The sequence below is a fragment of the Triplophysa dalaica genome, chromosome 4, assembly GCF_015846415.1.
Source record: "Triplophysa dalaica isolate WHDGS20190420 chromosome 4, ASM1584641v1, whole genome shotgun sequence".
In the NCBI taxonomy this organism is placed as follows: Eukaryota; Metazoa; Chordata; class Actinopteri; order Cypriniformes; family Nemacheilidae; genus Triplophysa; species Triplophysa dalaica.
The window spans coordinates 24,651,721-24,673,973 of record NC_079545.1 but is presented as its reverse complement, the minus strand read 5'-3'; the positions used below and the strand labels follow the sequence as shown (position 1 = coordinate 24,673,973).

The 22,253-nt window shown below is 38.7% G+C and overlaps 1 protein-coding gene across 1 annotated transcript; it reads right to left on the bottom strand.

Moving 5' to 3' along the window:
* Positions 1–1,150: 1,150 nt before the first annotated feature.
* On the bottom strand, positions 1,151–21,603 carry dnajb5 (DnaJ heat shock protein family (Hsp40) member B5). The gene is made up of 5 exons (XM_056747029.1): positions 19,180–21,603; positions 18,049–18,142; positions 16,016–16,271; positions 11,479–12,116; positions 1,151–3,456 (listed from the first exon to the last, which is right to left on the bottom strand). Exons 3-5 carry the CDS (start codon positions 16,224–16,226, stop codon positions 3,223–3,225), a joined length of 1,083 nt encoding a protein of 360 aa, XP_056603007.1. The 5' UTR covers positions 16,227–16,271; positions 18,049–18,142; positions 19,180–21,603; the 3' UTR covers positions 1,151–3,222.
* Between the last annotated feature and the right edge of the window lie 650 nt (positions 21,604–22,253).

Sequence of the window (22,253 nt, the reverse complement as noted above, 5' to 3'; positions counted from 1 at the left end):
TTGTAAAGTTTTGAAACATGTGGGTCAAACATTTTAAATCAAAAAACACCATGAACCCCCAAAAAATGCTTCATAGAAACAATGCTAATTTTTATATTTGATTTTATATTAAACTCCTCAAAGTATGTATGTGTGATTCATAGAATCATTCAAAGTGCATTTTTAATGTGGTTTAATAGTGGTCTCAGAACTTTAGATCCTAGATATGTTGAACTCTATGTAAAACTTTCTCAAATTGCAGTCACTGTCAGATATTCATTTAGATGAAGACAATGAAGATATTGGAGATGTCATGCATGAGACAGAGATCACAGTTAGTCACATCAAGAGATGCAATACCCCGTTAAATGTTTTATTAGGCATTTTAAATCAAAAGAGATTTTATACTATGTTCTCAGTGCATCTATCAGATCGATGTTATAAAGAAATTTACCCAATATTTCTTCAGTTTGCTTAATTATAAAACACATGAAAAGCAATTCTTTTAGCATTAAAGAAAGATGAACTACTTTCGGCAAAGGAGGACGGCAAACAGTTCTGGGACACTTTTGACTACCATTATTTTTTCCTACAATAGTACTCAGTGGGTGTTGAGATTTGTTTGTTTATAAGCCTTATTCCAAATTCAACTTCATCAGAACAAATAAATGTATACACATTTGTAACAACTCGAAGGTGAGTAAATGATGACAGAATTTTCGTTTTTGTGTGAAGTATCCCTTTAACTGTGAGGTTAAAATTTGCAACCAACGGCTCACCTTATCCCTCCACGTTGAAGCGCTACAGTGGCTGACAAAGAATTAAGATGTCGTCACGTTTTCTCTTCGTTGGCGAAGGAGATAACATATTTACGAAACGCTCTTTAGAGTAGTTTGTCCATTAGGGCTACTATAGATACTATAGGGGAATTCAGTGCATGTAGATTGAAACAGATCATTCTAAGTTAATTAAAACTTTGTGTAAGGTCTTTATACAGCTCACATTGGACCTTTAAATAAAAATCCTTAAAAAAGGATCTTGCAGTTTTTTAGTTTTCAGTGTTTGAGAGTCAGAGTTTGCTCCACTGTGCCTTTTTTTACAGCCGACAGTGTGAGGTCGATATTTCTTCAGCCTGAAACACAACACACCTTATTATCTTTTTTGTCAAGATTTGTGGTTTATTTCTCATTCTTGTAAACCTTTTATAAAGAACCTAAAAATATACTGTTACATGGAAGATTCCACAGGCATTCATACCTTCATACATTATTCCATTGCCAGCACAGAAGATTCAGAATCACAATAAACTAACACACTGTTTGCTTTCTGCATCGCTTAATCCTAACTGTGGGCACTGAGCTAAATTCAATACTTTCTCATACAATACACACGATGGACAGTGACAAAAATGAGACATTTCAAATCTGACATTCTTATTCAAACAAAAGTACCCAAACCTTTAAAAGCCATGTGTGTATAATGGTATAACAATCAAGGACATAACAAATCAGTCATAAAAACACCTACTTGAAACTTTTTGGCAACCACAGTAATGATAAAATTACCATGTTGTGGGAATCAGTTGTGATTGTATATAAGCGATACCCGGGTGCCACCTTGGAAAAGGCAAATTACAGTTTATTCGTAGAAAATTAGCTTTTTAAACAGAATAGTACATCTCAAATCTACTGAATATGAGTATTTGTCACTAAAGTACAAGAGACTAAGTGTAAATGCAGCATATTGAAAGTGTCGTATTCAAAAGCTGGAAATTTTAAAACTGTAAATCAGTCTTAAACATTTAAAAAACAATTGATAATAGTCCTCATTCAACAGCGAAGATCTCTAAGCATAAACATGTATCTTTCCACATCAGAGTTATCTGTTCGCAGCACTGAGACATATATGTGTCACAGATCTTCAAACAGTTCAGTCAACATACACAGATCCTTCATTTACAAAGTTAGCATTCTCTCTACACACACGGGGTGGTGTGTATGCAAATTTGTATGATTTTTTTAATAGCTTTTCAAAGATTTTTAAAGTAAAAAAATACAATTCTGCTGAATACTCATTGTGGCTGCTGTAACATTTCAGAAGGTAAACAAAAGTACTGATAAAGTATCACATTTGACGTGATTTATATTAATACTGTATGTAATATAGATATAAATATATTAATATTTCAAGTCTCCTTAAGCCATACAATAGCATTGCTGGAGGAACAGACCTGGCTTATAAAGCGGCACTGAAGAAGGTCGATACGGAGTTATTTTAGTTATCTAAAAGAAACACATATTTGTGGGATTTGAGACAAATTTGAGCAAAATATGACTTGTTCTGCTTATGCGAGGCCAAGTGTGGTCTTTATCTCTCTTTAAGAGTTTTGTGAATTGTGAGACACAACGTCCTCAATATTCTAAATAATTATTTTAAATTCGGTCCATACACAGATATTGTTTGGCTTAAGGAGAGGTCCTGAAGACTGGAGTCATGTGAACAACTCTGATGTTACAGTACCTTTTCAAGGTTTATCACTATCCTTTTCATCTAGTATGAAACAATTGTTTGGAGATTTGCGGCTAAAGCATCTTCATGTTTACAAAGCCATAAGAAAAAACATTAAATTACAGATTTTTGTATTTTAGGGTAAATTATCCCCATAAAGATGGCTACTGCATTACATTATTGAGGGTAAACTAAAAGCAATTGAAAATATCTCAACAGTTTGAGTTGTAATACTACACACTTGTAACATTACAACTATAATGAAATTAAGAGGTTGATTTGAGCCACATTAAGGCACTCAACATTTCTGTGATCTCAAAATCTTTGAGAAAAGGGCAGCACCTGGTAATACGAAAGTGACCAGAAAAGCACCTGTAGACTTCTGAGGTGTGTCAGGGAGAGGAAATCTATCAAGTGATAGTTATCAAACAAGTTATGCTATGCTGGTGCTCACGTATCCCCAAAACAACACTTTAGTTTTTAATTTAGATACTTCAATGAGTGTATAGATATTACAATGGAAAGTACTTCAATCGGCTACAAAACAATGAAGATCCAAATCCAGAATAAATAACATGTGATCGTTGGATTGTCCATCCCAAACACAGAGCCAAAAATATCGACCTTTCATCCAACAAATGAGTCATTTTGTCTTTCTTGCATCCTTTTGCTTTCAACCGAAAGGAAACAATTTGATTATTCCTAAAGTATGGAAGGGAATCCACAGAAATTCCTCTAAGACTGGGGTAGATGCTGTTTGATGATCTCTCTGGACTGGGGTGGTATTCTGTCTGGGAATCGCACCTGGAACTCCACTATTAAATCCCCGCGCTGTGATGGGTTTTTGGGGAAAGGCAGACCTTCTCCACGCAGTCTTTTCACTGTACCTGGTTTGATGATATCGCTGCAGGGCAATGTGATCATTCGGTTGTCAATGGTGGGAATGTTCACCGTGCAGCCACATAACGCCTATGAAAAGAACGAACACAAATTTACGCGAATTATTGAAAAAATTATGATTCTGTTTCACAGAAATGAATGACATCAAGTACATTTTGCGTTCATAGTAGGACTGGTTATTTACAAAATGTATATTTACAGACATAAATATAATATATTTATATAACAAAGCATTCCAGAGTGCTTTCTAATAATACGTTGTCACTAACATATTTGATATTAGTTTTACATTGCAATGTCCAGTGTTATGCTGGAAAGGGGGTCGCTGAGTATACTTAAAGCTAATTTTGGCCACAGTTCTCCTTTTACAAAGGTTAAGACACTGAAAATTGTTAGGAGTCTTAAGGATTGTACCAGCAAACTAAAATTACATTCCAGATAAAACATTTATATTTATTTACTTTTCCAGACAAATGAGACACACAGCAAACTGAAGTTAACAACAACTATAATATTGAGCTGCAAAACAACAGAAATGCAGTAGACCACTTGGGGGCAGATGCTCAAATGATCTCCACAATATGCCTGAATGAATTTCTACAAAATAATGTTTTTTCTCTGTGCAATATGCATCAGATGATCTGTGGCACAGACTGTGGACTTAAATTACTTCTTTTCATTAAGACAATAAATTTAAGTTTCTCACTGATACAAAACCTGGATATTAAACAGGTTTTGTATTCAGGTTTAAATGTATTCATTTAAAATGTAAAAGAATTTGGTTTAAAATTGATATAGCCATTGCATGTGAGCTTATGATGCAGAACGTGTTTCATGAACTTTCTGTGAATACTAAGCACAAACATTCCCAGGCAGCTTTGCTTGGCAGCTGCCACAGGGGACAAGAAAATGTGTTAGCAATGAGATCAGCTTCTTCCTACAGACAGCAGCAGTGGGGGCACTGGGGTGGAGGCAGCAGGATTTATGGAAACAAGGCACTACCTGATACTCTCATAAACAGTTGACCACGACACCTCAACTCAACCCAATCCTGAACTTTAGCTTATGATGTTGTTACCCAAACAATTAGTTTGACAGTTTGTAACAGTTTGTTTCTCATTCCAGAGTTACATGAAACCGCAAATGGTTTGCGGTTAATGTTGATGAGCTAATTTTCTACCTGGAACCAACAAAGTGTATTAACGTTTTACCCCTTCAGTCCCACAGTCCCACTGAAACATGAGGAAAAAATGTTCACTGAATTGCCATGGTTTGTCAGTATAGTGGCATAAAATGAGCTGCATAACAAACCAAGACTTTTGGCTGCTAACACAATACTATTAAAAATATTCCAATTAATTATTTCTTTATTTATTAAATTAAACATTTTTCAATAAAGTGTTCAAAGCAGCTTTACATTAAAAAGACAACTCAGAAATCAGGAAAACTATTAAATATAAACATGCATAAAGAATATGTCACAGATACATATAAACATACAGACCTTCCTTTATTCATATTTTAAATCATTAGTTAACCAATCAGAACCATGGAGTAACACAAATTGTAACTGTTGGAATAATGTTGTTACTACAAGCATTCAAAATAAATGAACTAGTCAATGTTTTATTTTATCATCTTCAGAGTTGTCCTCCTTTGCTATCCATCCATTTTCTACCGCTTATCCGGGGCCGGGTCGCGGGGGCAGCAGTCTAAGCAGGGATGCCCAGACTTCCCTCTCCATAGACACTTCCTCCAGCTCTTCCGGGGGGACACCGAGGCGTTCCCAGGCCAGCCGGGAGACATAGTCCCTCCAGCGTGTCCTAGATCTTCCTCGGGGTCTCCTCCGGGTGGGAAATGCCCGGAACACCTTCCCGGGAAGGCGTCCAGGGGGCATCCGGAAAAGATGCCCGAGCTACCTCAGCTGGCCCCTCTCGACGTGGAGGAGCAGCGGATCTTCTCTGAGCTCCTCCCGAGTGACCTCCTCCTTTGCTAGATATTTATAAATCATATACTTGGCATTTCATCATCCAGCTTCTTGAGTTCTCAATCTGGGAAGCTTTTTAAGAAGTATTGAAGGAATATTAATCTATGCTACAATCTTATTGGCTGCTATTTAGTCATTATTTGGTCCAAGTATGTCAAAAATAGTTTTACTAATGAATACAATTAATATGTTGGCACAGTCATATTATTACTACAAAATAATTTTTAAACATTGAAACAAACACCTTCAGATTATGAAATCGTGAGAAACATTTTTATCAAGTGATCCTGAACTTTAACCGATAGCAATAAACCCCCCAAAGAAGGGTTACAGTGTATTTTAGAACAGCTGAGGGCGTTTTTAAAAGCCCCTTAGCTGTAACAAAAAGCACTGTCTGTTACCCAGTGCTTCGCAGGGCTTATTGATATTTAGGCTATGTAATGTGGTCAGATATTATAAATCGGGGGTATTTTATAGCGTCCTAGAACTTGGCTCAGCAAATCAGAATCAAGGACCAGAACTGATCATTATATAAATGTATTTCAATACTAACTATACTAAAACCAAACTGAGCTAACGACAGCTGTACAGACTACAGCTTTCCTGTAGCTCAGTGGTAATAGCAAGGTTGTGGGTTCAAACCCAGGGGATTGCAAATACCTGCAAAGAAGTGTCTGCCAAATGCTTAAATGTAAATGTAATGTACAAAAAGTAATGGCAGTGCTATTGTCATGCCCTTGGTCTGATTGACTTCTGTTGTTATTCCCTCATGTGTATGTGTTTTGAAAGTTCCCCATGTGCGCGTCTCTGAACCCCCTCCTTGTAATTCCATACATTACCTTGTTTACGCATACCGGCCACACATTAAGTTCTCACCTGCTCCTTGTTTGGTTAATTGCTCCTCCCTCTATCTTACCACCCCGTGTTCTCTCGTCCTTTGTCAGATCATTGTGTGTTGTTGCACTACATGTTGCTCCCTTGGTAATTCCTAGTTAAGTCTAAATCTTGTCACAGCCCAGTCTTAGTCCTGTCTATCCTAGTAGTTATTCTTTCCCCCAACAATCTCGTCTCAGACTCCATCACTATAGTCTCTTGTTTTTCCTGTCTACTCCTATCTGCTCTAAAAGGGCTCGCCTGCTGACCCTCGTCCCTCAGCCAGAGAATTTACGGCCACCTGCTGTCTCATCCTACCGGGCTCCCACCTCCACCCTGCCGCATCGCTGTGACATTGGTGCGTCACTCCGGTCTCTCCTGTCTAACCAGGGCCTTAATTGGTCTCAGTCTCTCTGTCCAGCTGGTTGGTCACAGCCTCACTGTTCTGCTCTACCGCTGGTTTGGCTCTACTGCAGCACTGGAGTTCATCTGACTTTTACTTCCATATGATTATCTGTTTACTGACTTCCTAATGTGTGATCTCGGTCTGAGTAAAGATTGCTGATTTTCCCCACAGTTGAGTCCGTTCTCATTCATGACAGAATGATCTGAGTGTACTATGGACTCAGTGGGGGCGGATTCGTTCGGCACTCCAGCAACAGGGTCGGACACCAGGCTTCGCGTTTGAACATCAATGCTCAGGAAATTGGAGCCCTCACTGCTCAAGTCTTTGAACTCTTGGTTCAGAGCTTGGGAGTGGGCTGTGGCAGTTTGGAACGCCAAGGCATTCTTGTTGTGCAGTTTGGGGTGTGGCAGTTTGCAACGCCAATGCGTTCTTGTTGTGCGTCCTTCAAGAATTTTCGGCAGGAGATGTCGAGACTCTTCGATCGCTCGGCCCGGGGAGAAGAGGCGGCAGCCAGGTTGTAATGGCTGACTCAGGGCAGGACTTCGGTGATGGACTTCGCCATGGGATTCTGCACCCTGGCGGCTTCCTGCGAGTGGAATGAACCCGCTGAGCCATCCGTCAGCATTTTTGGTCGCCTACTTTCGCCAATGTCAGACTGTTTGTATTAGCCTGCTCTACTTGTGCCCAGTGCAAGCCTGCCCATTGTCCCTCTTCTGGTCTGCTCCACACCCATGCTACCCATACCTTTTCGCCATTGGTCTCACATTGCATTGGATTTTGTAACCGGGCTACCTCCGTCCAATGGCCACACTGTTATCCTCACAGTGGTGGATTGCTTCTCCAAAGCGGTGCACTTTATCCTCTTGCTCAAACTCCCTTCAGCCCAGGAGATGTCTAATGGTGGATCACGTATTCCGGCTCCATGGTTTGCAGATCGACCTGGTTTCTGATTGAGGTCCCCAGTTTATCTTCCGGTTCTGGAAAGAATTCTGTAGACAAATCGGGGCAACAGCGAGTTTGTCTTTAGATTTTCACCTGCAGACCAATGGGCTAATCAGGATCTCAAACGTGCATCCCACAACCTGACGTCTTGGGAGCCAACAACTCTCTTAGGTCAAATATGCAGACAACTCTCTCCCCATCTTTGCATTATGTTTGTCCTCATTTGAATGCTATATTGGTTACTTATCGCTTTTGTTTTCCCTCTCAGGAACTCGATGTGAGGTCCCTTCTAGCCTTGCTTTCCTCCGAAGGTGTCGCCGCATCTGGAAGAGTGCCAGGGAGCTTCTGCCCCGGATCTCAGTAAGGACTAAAGCAGCGGCCGACCGTCACCGGACTCCTCCCCCAGCCTATGTGTGTGGTCAGCGGGTATGGCTCTCCACCAAGGATCTGCCTCTCCAGGTGCCTTCTAGGAAGCTGGCTCAAAGATTCATTGGTCCATACCACATCACAGAGGTGGTTAATCCGGTGGTGGTCCGGCTCAAACTTCCTCCCACCCTCGTTTGAGTTCTACCTGTATTTCATGTCTCCGGGGTTAAACCAGTGTTCTCGTCCCATCTCAACCCCTCCAGCGATTGTCCCGCCCCCCCCCCCTCATCTTGTGGATCGTTCCCCGGTTTACATTGTTAAGAGACTCTTGGACGTTCTGGAGGGTTTCCAGTATTTAGTGGACTGGGAAGGTGCTGGGTTCCACTCGTGATGTGTTGGACCGGTCGTTGATCCAGGATCTCCACCGGAGAGACGAAGTGAGCCTCCTCCTAGGTTGCCTGGTGGCACCTCTGGGGGGGTACTGTCATGCCCAGGGTCTGATCAGGTGACTTCTGTTGTTGATCCCTTGTGTGTGTGTTTATACAGTTCCTCATGTGCGAGTCTCTGCCCCGCCCTCCTTGTCATCCCATACATTACCTCGTTTATGACTGGCCCTTCTCATTCATGACAGCTATATCCACTAAATATAATTTCTGCCCCACAGACAGACAATATTCTATTCTGTTACCCTCTGTGTAAATTTGTGATTTAAGTAAAGTCATATAACTGAAGTCTCCCAACTCACAACATACAAGCATTTATTATGTAAACAGGTAGGACCTTCAGTTATCATCAGCATACAGATCTTTCTGTTGTAATAATCTATGGTCATTAGCATAAGGATAATAAAGATATTTTAATAAGAGCAGGGCATTGAGTGTGGCCTTAAACGAAAACCAATATTAAAAAAGGGCTCGAGGAAAGTCCAGATCCACTCTTAATCTGTCCTGGGAATGTGTCTACAATAAGCAACAAGATTAAAATTTGTGGGGCTTGTTGCCATCAGTATGCATGAGATGCTACCAGATGGCAAATCAGTTTGTGATGTTCACTGGCACCTATCAAGTTTCATTCTGGGCATCTAATGACTGAGACATTTAAAAAGTAAACCACTGATCTGACAACATCCCGGGACCTTAAATGGTGTAGAAACCATTTTTAACCAAGATTAACCAGATTAACAGATGACATGCTAATGGAGATCTATTTTAGGATAGAATAACCAAATACTGTTTAAGGTAAAGGACCCTACTGTAGACACATTCCTTAAAACAGCTGACATCACAAACTGACCTTGCTTTCAAAGTAATATCACAGAAATCAAGAAAATATACCACTAACATTATCACTAATAATGACAGAGGCTCTCTGAAACGCATCAAGTTTACTCATTAAGTCTATTTCTGGTGACAGTCTGAGACTGTCAATATAGAGTATTTACTGACAGTGGTTTTCTAGGTAACTACTAGACAAAAAGCAGTATATGCAGTTAGTAATAATCCTTAGTGGTTCAGTTCATTAAAATTCAATTGCATTTAGTCTACATCCATAAAATCAATAAATAATTGCCCTGATATAAATGCATCGTGTAACACCAAATCGGCCAGATACCTTAAAGGTATATGAAATCACATTTTTAACACAAGGTTTTGTTATATAAGAGGGAATCGTATTCACGCGAACATCATGTACGTGTTAGAACTGAAAACGCCCTTGTTACTGAGATTACGTCTGTTATTGACACCAGGCCCAGCGAACGGCAGATTCTGGAATGCACCTATCTATGACGACATTGATAGGTTGAACACTGCCTCCATAGAAAAATATCAACGACTACTTCTCTAGCCCCGCCCACTGGTTCGCGCATGACAATTCTGAAGTGTCGCGGAACTAGATAGAGCGAGCGAGCAATAAACAAACATGCCTTTAAAGATAGCTAAATACTGTACCACCCCTGGTTGTGGAAGAATACAGTCCCTGCATAACCAGTGTAGAAAATAGACTATTACTTATTGATTCTGATGTTTTTGAATGTAAAAATTCAAACTCATTTAACAGTAGAAAACAATAAACAAGCCCAGTTCATGAGACCTTTAACCCTGTGCTCCAGATCTACATCCCCTCCCGTCATCTTCGGTCTGAAAATGAGTTACGCCTGGTTGTTCCATCACAGTGAGGCACCAAATCGCTTGCAAATACCTTTACTTATTCAGTTCCCTTTTGGTGGAAAGAACTACCGGCCTCCATCCGAACTGCAGCATCCTTAACAAGTTAAAAAAAACAGCTCAAAAACATACCTGTTCTGCATTTATTTTAATAACTAATAACTCTGTATGTCTGTCTGTCTGCCAAAAAAATTAAAATACTTGTTCATTCTCTCCTTTGCTTACTCCAGCTTTAATCCTCCTAGTAGCGTGGCCTTGTACACTAACGGTACTTGTTTAGCGTGTTGACAAAATGTTTATATGCTCTCCTACTTGTAAGTCGTTTTGCATAAAAGCGTCTGCCAAATTAATAAATGTAAATGTATGCCTTCAAACACAAACAGTCTAGCATGCTCCTATTGAATCATGTAAAGTGTAGAGATTTCCATTCTTATAGTTATAGTTCACCCAAAAATGTCATCAGGAAAACTTGCATTCTGTATTAAATGTGCAACTGAATATGCTACACTTACAATTTTTACATGACAATTTTATCTACTGTTCGACTCTTCAATGCAGGTTCAGAGCACGCCTTCTAAAAGCAAAGACATTGTGCTTGGCGTATGACACTGTATTATGACATTCCTGAGCTCTCACACTGAAGTGGGAGTGAGTAAATCAGTATCGACTTTGAGGCGTGGAGGGAGTGGAACTCTACAGTTACTAGATGTGTCCGTGCCCTATCAAGACAGCCAACAAATTTGGGTATACTGTCTCCATATTATTGATCTGTATTATTAATATCCATTCATAATTTATTGTCTATGCGTAGTTGACAAATATACTGTAAATGTGACAGCAAAAATGCTGAAAACTGTAGTATATTATTTTATATTAATAATTAAGAGAGATTTATCTTGAATGTTAGTTTGTTTTCTACATTTTTGCTATGTTAAACCATTGGACACATGTACAGTATATTTGTCAAGTACCATATATTTAATTTACATTAAGTCATATTAAATATTATAATATTAATTATATATGGAAAAATAGTACTGAAAAATGTAGCGGCTAAGGAGGTTAACAAGGTTGGCATTTATTTATTTGAGGACCTATAATTCACCATTAAATCCATGTTAATGATGGCACAAAGGCCAAAGGGTGGTCCGGTGTTGAGACTCCGGTAAACCTGTCTAATCTAAGTCTGGGTCTGTCTATTCTTAGGATACGGCAGCCAACTGATAAAACAACCAGGTCTGCTTGACCACCAGTCAGAGACTGTCAGGGGTAGGAATATGGAAAGTCCACAGTTTCAAATAAATGCATGACAATGTATGCTGAAAATGCAAACAAAATTTCAAATCACATACCTCCTTAAGACTGATCTTGACTGTGTAAATCATGTTGGAGCCATCTCTTCTGAAAAGTGGGTGGCCCTTGTCTTTAAGCACAAATGCAATATCAGCAGGAATGTTCTCCGGCGTCTCATCACCCTCTTTGGGAAAAGTGATCTTGGTCCCCTCCTTCCAACCTCTCTTGATGACAATATTAAGGATCTTGTCCTCTGTCCTCATTGTCCTTCTGTCCGGGTTCAGTCGTCGCCGAGTGATTCTCATCCTCTTGGTACATCCGTGGAAGATCTCCTCCAGGGACACTTTAAGCTCGTGTACCACCGGAGGGTCCTGCACTTTCCTCCTGCCACCATGCAAAGGCTCTGTGCGATGCCTTCGACCTCCACCATGATGAAAACCGTTGATGCCATTGAAGCCAAAGTGGCTGAAGGAACTGAATGGATCGTCGTCTCCATCCAAGTCAATGTCCATGTCATGATCGGCATGATCTGCAAAGCCATTTGTGCTTCCCCGCTGACGCCCAGGGCCAAAGAAAATATCAAAAGGGTTGGAGCCTCCAAAGAAAGAAGCAAAGGTGGCATGTGGGTCTCCGTGGAAGGTGTAGTGGTATGTAGTCCCCTGGCCACTTGAGGAGCCTGTCCCACCTGTTTTCAAACCTGGGTGGATAAAAGAGAGAGGTCAATGTAAAATGGATTTTATATGGATTAAGTTGCAGTTATTTGAGATTTTGCTCATCTGCAACACACTGATGAGAATATTCTGATATAGTATCACTGAAGGCCAGAGTTTGCTATTTTTGAAGGTTTTTCAAAATCTTTAACAAAGTTTTACGACTATTAGCCTAAGGCTGACTCAGTGGTCTACGAAATGTATATTTATTACTGAAGCGGCCTTAAAGACTCAAATTATTAATCAATTACATTTGTATAAATGTGGGACATTAACATATACATTATTATTTAAATTAATAATAGAAAATGAATTGTTTAACTAAATTGATGAATTATGGTAACAACCCAACATAGGCTCACCATAAAATTTTTATTTCGAAGTCCAGATCACCAATTACCAAGTAATAACCGACTCCATATGTAGCATTTGATTTAATATTCAGCATTTTGAGGCGCAAAGCTCAACCAAAAACCTGCCAAGTCTCGCCCTCTGGTTTTGGAAGAAATACACTGGAAAGAACATTCAGCTCTAATTCTTGGGAACAGAAGATAATGTCTTCTCGTAAGCAAGGATTTAAATACACAATTAAATTCAGCGAATCTAGGACAAAACTAATATGAGTGGGCTTATACCACAGAGGACCTGAGTAAACTTTCATCACAGGGAAGAAAACAACATTTTTCTTTTTGCATTGTGAAAAAGTCTTAAAACATGACCGTTACAACAACTTGCTCTTCCTGTATTTCAGAAATGAAAGGCAATTAGAAGGAAACATAAATTGTCCTGTCTTGTTGTATACATTAACACCTCTTTGTTATGATGGATGATTGAGAGCTTGTAATAAATGCACTCCTTCTAAAGATCATGACACAAGTTGACTCATCAAACCTTAAATCTTCTGTCCTTGCTCGGCAAACTTGTAGGAAACATCTTAAAAGATTTAGTTATTTAAAAGACGCCCTTATCTAAAGCGTTCAAGGAGCAATGAGCAATATGTCAAACAGGAGCAATAATACAAAGTTACTAATTTCCACAAAAGCTAGACTAATACCTGTTGAGAATGAGAGAGGGTTAGTTTCTTTTCTCATTTGTCCATCAAGTATTCAGAGAAGAGATGGGTTTTAAGTAGTTTTTTTAATGTTGTGAGAGATGTGGTTGACCGGACTGAATTAGGAAGAATTTTCCACCAGGACGGAGTTGTGAAGGAGAATGAGCAGGAAAGCGATTTACTGCCCTTTTGCGAAGGTATTACAAGACACATCTCGTTTGCTGCACGCAGGGATTTTGATGGGGAGTAGGAGTGTAGGAGGGTGAGAAAGTATGCCGGTGCAGATCCAGTGATAGTCCTGTAGGCAAGCATTAGTGACTTGAATCGGATACGGGCTTCAACCGGTAGCCAGTGGAGCAAGATGAAAAGGGGTGTCATATGAGCCCTTTTGGGCTTTCGGAAGACGAGGCGTGCTGCTGCATTTTGCATGCTGTAATGCTAGGTATACTGTAATGATACAGTGGTATCGTCTGGGTGAAATGAGATATAAATCTTGGTGTCAGCATTACAGTGATAGGAGGAGCTATGTGCCCATATGATGGGTCCCAAGGATGTTGTGTATGGAAAAAGGCAGCGGTCCAAGCACCGATCCCTGAGGGACCTCAGTGATCATGTGGTGAGCAGTGGACAGTGAGCCCCTCCATGACAGCCTTAAGGATCTACTGGAGAGGTAGCATTTGAACCAGCGAAGAGGAGTGATTGAGATTCCTAGAGATGACAGGATTGCTAGCAGTATCTTACAAAACATGCTTCTGACTCCTTTTTTCCTTAAAAAAAATATGTGTCATGTGAAAGTAACAGCTCCATTTAGCTCACAACTTAGATCCTGAAGTTGTGTTTTAAAGTCGCTTGAGCAATGAACACATCAATATTTGACAAACAACAGTTGGGCTTCACCGATGCGTCAGAAGCTTGTGTTAGATTGCAGTTCCATATCAAACATGTCCTCAATGAAATTATTCCAGGTATAAGGTATTCCAGCTTTCAACCAGCTATACTCACACCTCTAATTAACCGTACATCAGATCGTTTGTGAAAGCACTTCGTAGCAAAGATCTGAGCTGAAACAAAGACTACTGGATGACAGACTAACTGTTACACGGAAAATGATAATTGCAATGGATACATATTTCTAGAAACATCAATTGTTCGATTTACATTCATGCATGTGGCACGCAGATTATTTTAGTTTTAAAGGAACAGTTCACCCAGAAATTTAAATAAGAATAATTTGTTAAAGCGGCCCTGCAACGATGTGTCATGCATTCTAACACTTCTTTACAATGTTAAACGTGCTGACTTCTCATAGTCAACTTGTCAAAAAAATAGTAGGCCGTATTACGTAGTATTTCTGTGCTCCCTCACTCCCTCAACGATCGTACAGGTAAAACTGTTTCGCAACAACTTTTTTTAGTCACTTATTGGACAATTCTCCCGGCAAAGCACGCGGCACGGCCACAGGAGAGCAGGAGACGGAGCATGCGCAGACATCACTTTCACTTGTAAGCAGTAGAGAGAGAGAGAGAGATCATATGTTTGTGAAGTTCAGGTGTTTGTTTGTTCACTGCATTTGGGTGATGAATGTAATATAAACAGTGGATATAACGCTCGATTTGGAGATCGTTTGAAACTGATGGATGGAGCGGTCCGAGTGCTTAAAGATGCGGTTCGCACGACGGTTCGCGAATCGGACAAGGGCACGACTCATTTGAGTGATTCAGAGTTGACTCCCTTTTTTCCAAGCCAATAACTTTGCTATTCATTCATATTCGGCCTTACAACTTGGCAGACTGCTTACATTCACACTTGGCAACATTACACACTGCATGAATTATAATTGACATGATCTCATAATATGAACTCATGCAAAGTTGTTCCAAATCTGTATAAATGTCTTTGTTCTGATGAACAAATGCTTGTAACCAAACAGATCTCATCCCCCATTGATATTTTCCCTACCATGGCAGTAAATAGGGGATAAAATCTGTTTGGTTACTGACAATCTTCCAAATATCTTCCTTTGTGTTCAGCTGAACAAGGCCCTTTATACAGGTTTGGAACGACCTGAGGGTTCGTTTGATTTTTGGGTGAACTAACCCTTTAAGCAACCTAAAGTACATTCATACATTTATATTAGTTTGCCTTTCCTGGAAACTCAAACCTATACATTCTGCATTTCTAGCACCTTGCTTTATCAGTTCCATGTTTTCAAAATTCAGGACCAATACTGGTAATGATGGAACTGTCATTTGTATTCCATCTAAAGATAGCTTTATTATGCTGGCATCTAGCCTGGAGCTGGTATCAGTGGGAACATTTGAAATCCCTCATTGTCTCAACAGACAACATGGTTGCCGTGTTTATAAGCTTCGCATTTGATGTTGAAACTTTTCTGCATCACCTTTCAGCGTTGTTTTGATTGATATGAAAAAGCAGAAGTGGTGCAACTGCATTGACACCGTGTTCCCTCAACAGTGGTCCAGCCATGTGAACAATAACAAAAATCATTTTAAGATCTGTCCTATCTTCTATAAACAGAACAGCACTTGAGTATACGGAGTCTCGTTGTTCTTAGCATTTGTAATGTTTTCTTAGTGACATAAGGTCTGGAGACTGAACAGAAGCGTGCAGTATTTTACAAACACACTACTAAAAGACACTTTGTTTTGTGTTTCCAAAGTCAAAAAGCCACATCACACTGACTATACAATAAAAAGATGATAAATTACTGTTGCCCACACAAAAGATTGAGCCCACAGGGTGAGTCAGATAATTTAATAAGATACTGAAATCTTTGGCTGCGGTTCTCGTGTAGGTTAAATCTACCAAACTCACCATCCTCCCCGTATTGGTCATAAATGACTCTCTTCTTTGGGTCACTCAGAACCTCATACGCCTCAGCTATCTCCTTAAACTTGTCTTCAGCGTTAGGATCCTTGTTTTTGTCTGGATGAAACTTCAATGCCATTTTCCTGTAGGCCTTTTTGATTTCATCTTCATTAGACCCTGACGGAATGCCTAGGATCTTATAGTAATCCTTCCCCATGGCTTTGATTTACAGATAGAATCCTTCGAGGACCACCCAAGCTTTCTGCAGAACAAAGGAGAAAAGAAGCAAGGTAAATAAATAAATCACGAAATACATCTGGGTGATATTTAAGATTTTGCTGTCAAATGGATAGATTGATTTGAGCATTGTGATAAAAATGATCTTAAAGGAATAATTCACCCCAAAATGATAATTCAGTCATTAAATCACCCCCTTATTGTCATTTCAAAAATGTATGACCTTCTTATTCCTGCACAACACAAAAGAAGATCTTTTGAAGAATGTTGGTAACCGAACATTGACTGGTTGGTACCCATTGACATTGCATTAGTTTTGTCGCCACACAATAGAAGCAAATTGGAGCCGCCATTGTTCTGTTCCCAGCATTCTTCACATTATCTTCTTCTGTGTTCTGTAAACGAAAGTAAGTCACAAAGGTTTGAACGACAAGGGGTTGAGTAAATGTGACAGTACTTTCATTTTTAGGTGAACTGTCCCTTCAAATAAGAGTCCGACCCACAACATTGCAACATTGGTGTAATATGAATAAAACAGCAGATTTAGAGCTATGTGTTGTACAGCACTGCCTGTATAAACTGACCAGATCAGAACTAACGTATATTAAGATTTAAATCAATATTAATACAGCTCTTGGTCTGGCCAACAGTCAATCCGTGTCGATTATATTGAGATGGCATTTTGCCTGCTCTACCCAGATAGAGATGGCGAATCCCTACACTGCAGGATTATACAATCAGAAATAATTAAAGAATGGTAGAAACCAAGATAGCCTATATGAGATTTTGAATGCATGCGAGTTCAAAAATATCAGATGGATGTGAAAACGAAAACTAAATGTATTGCGTTGAGAGAAGCTTATAATCAACTGAGCCTGTCGTTCGGGCGGCAGTGCAGACAGCTGATCTAGAACACTGTACACAATATTACCGTTAAACACTTATCTTACAATAAATGTACTTGCATTTAGTCTTTTTCTTTGCCGTTCCTTTATTCCAATAACATCTCATTCCGTGAAAATCACGATCAGAAAGCTTCATTGACGTATAATGCCCATGTATCAATATTTGCAGAAAAATGATGACGGTTTGCCGCATCCGACAGGAAATCCTCATCGCTGAATCAAAGCCTCCGAGATCCCCCGGTATTCCTCTCCGGTATTTAATGATGTCACGATGCCCATCAATGGTCAAAATAACGGAGCGAGATGCTGACTGAACGACATCCAACCGACGCCGGTTCAGAGACGCTACCGCTACGTTTGACCTTATTCTGTATTTTCCGCATAAAATACGTTTATTTTACAATGTCGCGGGCATTACCAGTGTATACACATAACCAAACATTAGAAAGACATGCAGACGAGCTTTCTGAAGAAAACCAACAGACCAATGTATGTGGGAATAAACCACATCCCTGACACATGCAGGAATGAAATGATTGTCCCAAAACCTGGTGAGCATTTCCAATAAATATTTTAATGTCAAATGCTGAAAAAATGTAGGCTCTATGTAGTAGTTATTACGTTCTCAATTACCGAAATAGTATTAATTATCGGTGGGTTTATGGCTGCTGTCTAGTTCAGATATAACATATCGGTGCGTAATGAAGTTGCCAAATTCTCTAAGCGGAGCGACAACTATTGGCTAACCGGCAAACGCGGAGCTTTTTGTGTTTAACTGCCACCTAACCCTCAAATTCCTGCCGTGAAATGAAAATGATTAAGACCGACAATCTCACTTTTGATATCAGGTTTTATAAGTGCTTTTAAAGCCGAACAGAATAGAAAACAGAAGCTTACCGTGTGAAAGTATCCTTTTGCGTCTGCCGGTTAGAGCCGCATGACATTCTACTCCATTCCTTTAGACACGCCCAGTAATTTTATGACCCGCCCCCTATTTGAAAATAAATCAGGATTCAAGCCACATCTCGAGATTGATCATTTCCTCCGTTTCATAATCTTCTTTTTACGTTTTATTAATTAACAAAATGCATATGTATACATATGAAGCGTTTGGTTCCAAAATGAGATTTGTAAGAATTTTCTAAAAAAAATATGCCTTTTATTTTTAAAATCATGTTTTATTGTGTTAGTTAACTGCATTGTTTTTAGTTATTCTGACTTAAATCCATACCAACCAACTGCAGTTTGATTGGATTTAATTGGAATGCACAGTACAAAAAATGAAGGAAAAAAGACGGATCTCATTTTGGAAACAAACTCTTCATGTGTATGTCGTTCGTTTTACTTAAGTGTGAGCTACAAAGAGCAAATGGAGATGTATCATACACTTCATCTATGTCAGAGATGAGGAGAGATGAGAGAGCACACGGAGCACTAATAACTTTCGAGAGCATAATTACTTTATTGAAGGCATCAAGCATCAGACACCATTAGCATCACTTGGATATCTGTATAGTTCTTGCAAAATTATCAGTTCTGCTGTACATACATATGAGTAATACATCTCTTGGTTCTGAAAGAATAAATGAATTCTTCATCTTCATTAAATACCTGTAATTATCAGCACGACACAATATTTTTACCTATGATAACTGTAACTTGTAACAATTGCAATAATTATAAATTGAAATGCAATTTTCTTTCATTAAAGGCGTAGTTCACCTTCAAGATAAAAATTCTGTCACCATTTACTCACCCTTTTTTCAAAAACCTGTGTGATTTTCTTTCTTTAGCATAACACAAAAGAAGATATTGTGAAAAACTTTGGAAACCAAAAACCATTGAAGTCTATTGTATGGACACAAAACCAATGCATTCAATGGGGACTAACGTCAGGAACAGCTGAAAGCACACGTATGCAAAAACCACCCGTCTCTCTCTCTCTCTCTCTCTGTTTCAGTTTAGGATAATAGTTATATACTTCAAATGATATATATATATAAATATATCATTTTAAGGAATACGTACTTGGAATTACTTGTGAGTCCGGATCTGTAGACAGCATCACATGGGGTTGGCTGGAGTATCTTTGACTGTGACCACAGGTGGTGAAGAAAATGTTAGGTGGAAAGCCCTAATATGGAGATGGACTGGTTGTGTTTTATGCAAATGACTAAACTTGTGCAAGCGGCCGCTCATTTAGAATACTCCAAATTCAGTAACATTAGGATGAGGTTAAGAACAAATTGTGTGTGTAAGTAATGACATAATTTTAATTTTAAATGTGAACTATCCCTTTAAGAATAAAATCTTGAGCACATTGGCACTATGTTGTCACAAAGTTACATAAAACAAACATTACTAACACTACAACAATATTAACAATTATAATAAAAAATAAGAGATGGTAATAGATAGAAAAACTGTTCACTGTTGAATTAACCTATAAGAATCGTTTAGAAAGAATATTGCTGGTTTTAAATAAATTAAGCTCATTCAAGCGCCCATATTTCTATAACAAAAAAAAGACCTTTGGTTAGAAAAAAATGTGCACAAAATTTTAGCCACAGAGAAGGTCATTAAGTGCAATTAAGTTTCTTACTGACCTCAGTGTAGTTATAGCCAATATACCTTCCCATCACACCAATACCAGCTTAATAGTATCTTGTGGCTACTTTTAAAACAAGGTCATGGGTTTAAAGCCTATACTGGTCAACTATATATGTACATAAAATGCACTCTAAGTAGATTATGCATTAATGTAATGTTAAAAGAGCAAGCAACAGCAGAGACTAATTAAGTAGATGAATAGAGGGAGGGAAGTAAAGCAATACCCACAGTGACATGCAGGCCCAATGTGCTGTTTGCAAAGAACACATAATAACTCTCCATTACTTATGCCCCCATCCACCTCCCAGCAGGCCCTCCTCACACATACAGAGCTGAGAAATCATGTCTGAAGGGATAAGTGGACTCGATACAGCTGTCTGGCCCTGGATCAGTTGTAATATTAGCACAGCAGGGGAGCAGATTCTACACTGATCTCTGGGATCCCGCTCCTCTGAGGTCACTCTTCAGTCTTCTACATTTAGCCTCCTTTATGTGTGATGTATTCGTGAGGATTGTTATATAAGCTTACACCCAAGGCAAACGTTGATTTTTTTACTATTTGAATGGATTACAACATGCTTTTTTGCAGTTGAAAATAGGTTGATTTATAGAATGTTATGCAATGTTATGATCATTGATGAGTTCTGGACTGCTTTTACTCGTAATTGTAATCATAAGAGAATTATTATTTTAATATAAAAGATTTTGTTGATTTTTCGTTTGTAACTTTGGTACGGGTCATGTTAGGGGAGAGTTATGAATGTAAGATATGAAGAGATTTAGAGTCCCATATCAAATCCAAATTCAATCCACAGCATTTTTTTGTATATTGCAATGTAGACTAACTTTTTTTTAAAACAAAGAGTTTTCTAATTATTAATATGCAGTTAAATATTTCAGGAAAATAAGATTCTTCACATGTTACTCTTAAGTTAGCTCACCTCTTCAAATAGCCAGATATGAAGAGAGGAATGAAAGAGGTGAACTGTTGAGAACAAGTGTACCTGAGTCACCAGAGTACATGAGTGTGGAGGAGGAATCCAAATGAATGACTCACGAAAGACAGGAGCATGTTCTCCCCTCCCACAGGAGGCAACTTAAATGCAGTGCCTGCTGCTTTACTGATATTTATTTAACCCCTACAACACCATATGTGAAGAGTTTTGTTTCAGTTAAGAGGTCAAAGAGAAGAAATGGACATGACACTTGTGGATTCATAAGGCTGGTCAAGCTCATTATAAATAAGTGTTTCTTGTAGACCTTATAAGTTTAGGATTTCCCCGAAAACCTAGGTAGAGCAGATAACTTGTGTCTCTATGGAAACCATCTCTACAGTCTGCACTTCTACTGTCCATCTACCTCTTTGGCTCTCTAAATCACTAAACAAATAGATGAACTAATAAATAAATAAAATCCCACTCACATGTCTGAGTGGTAGCATTAAAAAAGGTTTCTCTCTTCAATTTTTTGAGAGCACCTATAATGTATGTGATAAAACAGTGAAAACATTTTCATAAGGGGAGAGAAAAAAAACTTAGACAAAATGTACCTCAACACCAGACAGCCTAATGGTTGCTATGACAACTGGACATAGAGCTAGACAGAGTGTCTGTCTCTCTTTGGACCATGTCTCTGTTAATCTTTCCATTTGATTCAATTAAGCAAAGCTATCACACAAGAACAACACTCTATGAATATAGAACAATATAAATTAAATGTGTATTTTATCAGTGAGATTAGAGATGAAAGTTAATTGTATTGATGACGTTCAGCTCATCTCAGTCAACGAAAGCCAAGCTTTGACCCACAAAAGTTTGTGTCCGGTCCTTTTCTAAATACAAATTTTTTAATTTATATATTTTTTTAAAAAGCTAAATGTTTTTATGTCGTGATAATTATTTATAAATATAATACAATGTATAATACAATACAATGTAATTCGGTTTGGATAAAAGCGTCTGCCAAATGCATAAATGTAAATGTATTTATTTGTAAAAAAATATTTGGTTGAACAACACAAAGAAAGACAAATACATTTGTACGAATGCTTGTAACAAAAGTTCTCGGAGCTCATTGACCCAAAATGATAATGGTAGTCAAAAATGCCCCAGAACTGTGTAGGGTCTACATTCTTTAAAATCTCTACTTACATGTGTTCAAAAGAAGCAACAAATATTATGTAAGTATTTTTTCTACTATGGTAGTCAATGGGATCCAAGAAACGTTTGGTTATAAGCATTCTTTCAAATACCTTTCTCTGTGTTCATCAGAACAAAGAAATGTATACAGGTTTCGAAGGAAAGGAAATTATGAAAAAAAAATTTTTTGGGGTGAACTGTGCCTTTAAAAAAGCTTTTCAAAATTCAAATATGAAAATGCAATTAATCATCAGGGGATTCTATTAATTCTATGAATCTCCAGTCATCAAATAATGGAGAAATACCCCGAATTTAAAGTTCTGCTTTGTGGGGGATTTAAAAAAAATGAATGAG

Bases quoted from the DNA above. Each gene is read 5' to 3' on its own strand.
- dnajb5 (XM_056747029.1), bottom strand. From the start codon at position 16,226: ATGGGGAAGGATTACTATAAGATCCTAGGCATTCCGTCAGGGTCTAAT. The intron at 12,117-16,015 runs GTGAGTTTGGTA...TTATCCACCCAG, and splicing joins TGACCAATACGGGGAGGATG to GTTTGAAAACAGGTGGGACA. The intron at 3,457-11,478 runs GTATGTGATTTG...TTCTTTTCATAG, and splicing joins TCAAGATCAGTCTTAAGGAG to GCGTTATGTGGCTGCACGGT.